Consider the following 5,398-nt stretch of genomic DNA (forward strand, 5'->3'; position numbering starts at 1 on the left):
AGCGAGCTTGAGAAAACCGCACTACTAATAACCTGATAGTAGTAGCGTGGGTTTTTACCCCTCGCTACTACTAAGTTATTTCCACCGTGCCTCCCGGGACCAACCGTAGTAGTAGCGCGGGTTGTAAAACCTATGCTACTACTACATGGATAGCCATAGCGCAGGTCAAAAACCCGCGCTACTACTAGTCTCCCACGCCACCCACCTCCACCGGATACACTCCCACCCGCAACCGTCCCACACCACTCAACCCATGTCTGTCTAAAAAAAATCCACCAACGCCCGATCCAGATCCCCTCCGCCTCCATCCCCCGCTGCGTGCACCACGCCGGCGGCCGCGTGGCCGCCGCTCCCCGTCTCATGCCTCTGCCCTCCCCTTCCCCCCAGTCCAGCAAGATCGCCGACGAATCTCGTATCCATCATATTGCCGTCGCCGGCCGCATCCCGACCCTGCCCACCTGCCCGCCGATGGCCTTCTCCTTGTTCCCATGGCCGTTCCGTCATCGAGCCAGCGGCAGCGGCAGCGGCGGAACCAGCCCAAGCAAACCCTCCGCCGCGGAGGGGAAGGAGGAGGACGCGGAGGAGCTCGGCGTCACGACGCAGCTCCTTGACTTCCTCCGGACACTCCCCCCCGACGCCTTCAAGTCCTTCCCCTCCAGCTCCACCAAGGCACCCCTCCTTCCTCCCTTCTCGATTACGCTCCCCTGCTAGTTCCCTCTCGATTACTGGCGGTGCTATGCTTTGTCGCAGGAGGATCCACGGAGTCGGCGATCGAGCTCTCGGACTGGCAGCAGCGGCACGCCGTCCTCGTGCTTGCCAGAGCCAAGGTAGGTCTCCCACGGATCTTGTCCTCCGCTTCGCCCAAGACAGAGATGGCTCTCAGGTCTCGAACTATAATTTGTGATCCCTGCAGGAACTCGCTAAGGTCCGCTATGATCTGTGCCCACGCCACATGAAGGACAAGCAGTTCTGGACATACATCTTGTCGTAAGCTCTTGCCTCGTTAGCTTTCGCCCATGTGTGAGTGCATTGTTCCAGTCCAAGTGCTCAATTAGCTTCATGCTGGTCTTGATTTTGTGAATCTTCGGTTAGGAATTCTTGTCCATGGTGCTCCTTAATACACAGCGAACTATATTTGTACCTAAACATGATCGTCCCAGTTGCGTGTGTACCGTTGTGCTGTTTTGTATATATAATAAACATCCAGCAAAAGGGATTGGCATCTAAAGATGAGAAATTATGTCAAATGTGAGTACCTGTTTTTGTAAAAGCTCAGCAAAAAGGGGACATCATCATGTAAAGCGTGGTCTCTGTTTGCTGAACAACTATCCATGAGGTGTAATATAAGTAAGGTGCTGGTCCTAATATAAGTAATAACAAACCATGGCTAGTGATAATTCCTATGTTGTTCGATCCTTTATATATGCAAAAGAATACACACATGTCTGTTCCAGATATGGCCAAAGTTGTAAAAACTAGATAATCCATCAAGTGGGCTTTTGATGCCATCCTGCAGCACGCGTTGTTGGGTTTGACTCTAGCCAATTTCATTTTCAGGTAGGTTGGTGGGTGGGATATGCTAATGACACCGATGACTCAATCTGGAGGATTGTGCGGATAAACCCTGGTGTCGGGAGATACGTCGCCAAGAGCTACAGTCCAAGGTCCGGTTTCTCCGTTCTCTTAAGTTCGGTTGATGCAAAATTGAACATGCAATTTTTTAGCCTAATTTATCACAAGTGAGGAGCAGTGAATTCTATAGTCCATTAGCTACGGTTGATCGGCAACTGCATAAGCTTCTATTTCTACTTCTGAATTTTGAATGATTGTATGAGCAAATGAGTGCTACAAATGTACAGTTTTGTTGGTTTAGGCAAATACCTCACAGTACTCAAAAGTACAGTTTTGTAGAAACCATAGTATTCTGATTGAGCTAGTAAGATTTAGTTTATGTAAGTTTAGTAGATGAACTAGTAGGATCCTTCTGCTGAACTGCTACTACTAGGACGACTTGCGATTAGATTAGTCTAGTATATGCAGCAGGTGCACGCTCTGAGCTCACTCGCAAGGTGTTCGCAACAATGCCTCTAGGAATGTTGAAATGTCAATTTGTTCAATCAATGTAGAATTTTGTGTTCCACAGGATACAAAGGAGCCTACGGACCTTAAACTTTGCTCATTAAATTGAAAAGAAAACATTGTACTATTCGTACACAAACAAAACATCTACGGGTGGGGATGTTGGCATTGCGCGATTAAATTGAAAAAGAAAATGCTCTGATCAGATTAGCATATACGGTGTGCTTCATGCATCCAAGAGACCAAGACGTCTTCTCTTCTCTATGGAGAGAAGCTGATTTGCATTGACGGCTAATGATGATTCTTTGTGTTCCATAGTTTAAAAGGCAACCATTTTGCACTGTATAACCAAGTATTCTGCCAGGGTTAAATTTAATTAAGAATGTTATTCTGCACTTTTGCTTATTGTACGCTCCTCCTTTTGCCCATTTTATTTCCTTAGGCAATGTACTCTGATTCAGCCAGGACATCACACGGCCATGCTCTGTTTCTTCTCTGGTCCAGCCTGATTCAAGCTTCCTGGACATCCACAAGGCATGCCTTGGCCGCCATTGAGCAGAATGCCGCTGGTGGCCGCAGCGGCGACAGAGTGCCGTCTCAGCGGACAAGGGAGTATCAAGCGAGGCATCATCATCAACCCGAGCAAAGGTCATAGGTGCCGCGTGCTCCTGCACGGCAACATGTGCCGCTATACTGATTGGGCAAGCAGGTCTTCTCTCTGCATATGCAACCACCTCCATTTGATTTAATGAAATAAATATCATATTTGGTACCATGGCAATCCTAATTCCAGTCTTGTTACAGCTGTTGTTCTTGGCCTGAGCAGCAACTCTGTATTGGCTCAGGATGATTTGGTTGCTCCAGCAGCTACAAGTGAGCAAGCTGATGTAAATGTTACCGGCCTACGTCGTATAGAAGATGATTTAGTGATCTCAAATGATCACACTATCAAATGGTGAATGTGCACCGATAAAGCATGGGAGTTTTTCTTGTGTTACTAGTGTCCGGCCAGAATTAGTAAGGTGTGATCAACGTGGCCATATAATTAGATTTGGAAAAATACTAACTTGTTATTTCCTTTGCATTTTTTACTGTAAAAAGTCATGGCTCACCTATTAACCGGCGGCCGTAGAAGGACTAATCACCTAACTGAAACACTAATAATCAGAAGATAGATTGAACTTCGTTTAATGGATATACAACATATTGAATTATTTTCTATTTGGTCTAATTGATATAATCATGTCTAATAGAGTTCACAATCTTTACTTTGAAGATCTGTAGCTAGACGTTAGAACTGTTGACATGCAAATAATTAACTAACTGCATGTCGTACTTGAATTACAGGTTTTTTGGTTTCGTCACTCCTTTGTTATATGGAAGAAGACTTCATGGTTAGAATTATTTATTATAACACATTCATATAAGAATTTCTTGCCACTGTAAGTAGGAAGTTCATTTTTTGTCTGTTTTGTTCTGCGGGGATTTTGGTCTGTTTTTCTAATAGTATATATGATCATTCAGTCACAGTTCCAGTATTTTAGAACTAAAGCTCCCCCTAATTAAAATGCAGAAACGTGTTTTCTTTCATTATGTTTCAGTCACTGTCTTAGAAACACTAGAAAATATCTCTTGACAAACTTCTTCATGGGACTAATATTTTTATGCTAATGACAAATTGGATTTATAATCTTTAACCTCGAATCTTTATAGGATTTTGGTTACTACCATATCTGCTCTTGCAGGTCTACTAGAGTATCCACTTCTAAGGTTGATTTTCAAAATGTGTATATCTAATATTTCTTACTGCAGCTTTAAGCTTCACTGTCATCTAACTTTGTCTAGTTAATATACTTACTCGGCAACATGAAAAGTTTCCACATTTGTTCTAGCTGTCTCTATGGGTTAGCGACTTAGCATACATGTTGTAATAAGGTTTCAAATTTGCTTCTCTGACAAGGTCTGTTTTTATTCATAGGTAGAAGATAGCGACAGAGTGCTGCCGGATAATGAGATGTTGAAGCGGCAGACTGAATCCAAGACACCGAAGTGCAATTGTGGCAGATTATCTCTATCTTTTCTTTTCATTTTTCTTATTATTGAGTGAGAACAGAATGAGGAACTGTGTGATAGTACATACAACAACTGTAGTAAAAAGAAACTTATGTTTGCAATTGTTAATGGCATAGATACTTGCATGTTCTTTGAAGTGGTCATTTGTGAGTTGCAATGCATAATGAGGTTTTTTGGCTGATTTATTTCCTTCAGTTTCTGGTTAACCATGAAATAGGAGCCCAGCAGTGCTCACTATTGTTGTGTTTACTGGGAACTGTATGCATAAAATGGAATTGGTGGATTTTATTTTTTTAATTATAAATTAGTTGGTAGTGGCGTGGGAAAAGACTGCGCGCTACTAGTATTTAGGATACTAGTAGCGTTGGTAGTATGGACACACTGCTACTATTTCGTTAGTAGTGGCGCGGGTACTAAATAGCAGTAGCGTGGGTGGCATGCGCTACTACTAACTTTGCTAGTAGTAGCGCGGCTTCAACCCACGCTATTACTAACTATTAGCTGTAGCGCCTTATTGGTAGCGCGGGTACCTGTGCTGCTGATAGGCCTAAAACCCGCGCTGCTGCTAGGCTTTTCCCTAGTAGTGGAAGCATCTCCATGGGCCATCAAACAGAGGATGTCATTGGGTTTTGTGTTGACTTCATTCCTAGCCTTAAGAAGACAGGTCTCCCTATATCACGGTATGAGGGGTGACTGATTGGAAAAGGCACGCTTGGAGGGGACTCAATAAAATGCAGGGGCGGGCATTCTTGGTCTTAAGCACAGTACACAGTTCTACAGAACTCTACCTTGGTGACCCCGTATGTCGATGAACACAAGAACAGTCAGCGCTCCAAACACCCAGAGCAGTGTGACGACTGGATTACATGTGAACACATCAGGACTTTCGGCAGTTGGTTCAAAAAACGTCTCAGAGGTGACAACACTATTTGTGATGAGCTGTACTCATTGTCCAGGGAACCATCTTCGACTGTATTGACCTAGAAAGAATACGAGATAAATGGGAATACATTTTACACGATCGCCCAAGATCGAAAGAGCACCAACCAAAATAGCGGTATCCATTTTGATACAACAACCAATAGGGGAAAGGACACATATTATGGTTACATAATGGACATATGGGAACTTGACTATGGACATGATTTTAAGGTCCCTTTGTTTAAGTGCAAATGGGTCAATCTGTCAGGAGGCGGGGTACATGTAGACCCGTAGTACAGAATGAGAACAGTGGATTTTAAGGTTC

General features: G+C 43.9%; 1 protein-coding gene across 1 annotated transcript; it reads left to right on the forward strand.

The window, feature by feature from the left end:
* Positions 1–468: 468 nt before the first annotated feature.
* Positions 469–991, forward strand: LOC119299052. Its single transcript, XM_037576357.1, has 3 exons — positions 469–644; positions 728–827; positions 914–991. The coding sequence occupies exons 1-3, from the start codon at positions 469–471 to the stop codon at positions 989–991; spliced, it is 354 nt and encodes a 117-aa protein (XP_037432254.1).
* Positions 992–5,398: the final 4,407 nt, after the last annotated feature.

Source organism: Triticum dicoccoides, chromosome 5A (assembly GCF_002162155.2).
Source record: "Triticum dicoccoides isolate Atlit2015 ecotype Zavitan chromosome 5A, WEW_v2.0, whole genome shotgun sequence".
In the NCBI taxonomy this organism is placed as follows: Eukaryota; Viridiplantae; Streptophyta; class Magnoliopsida; order Poales; family Poaceae; genus Triticum; species Triticum dicoccoides.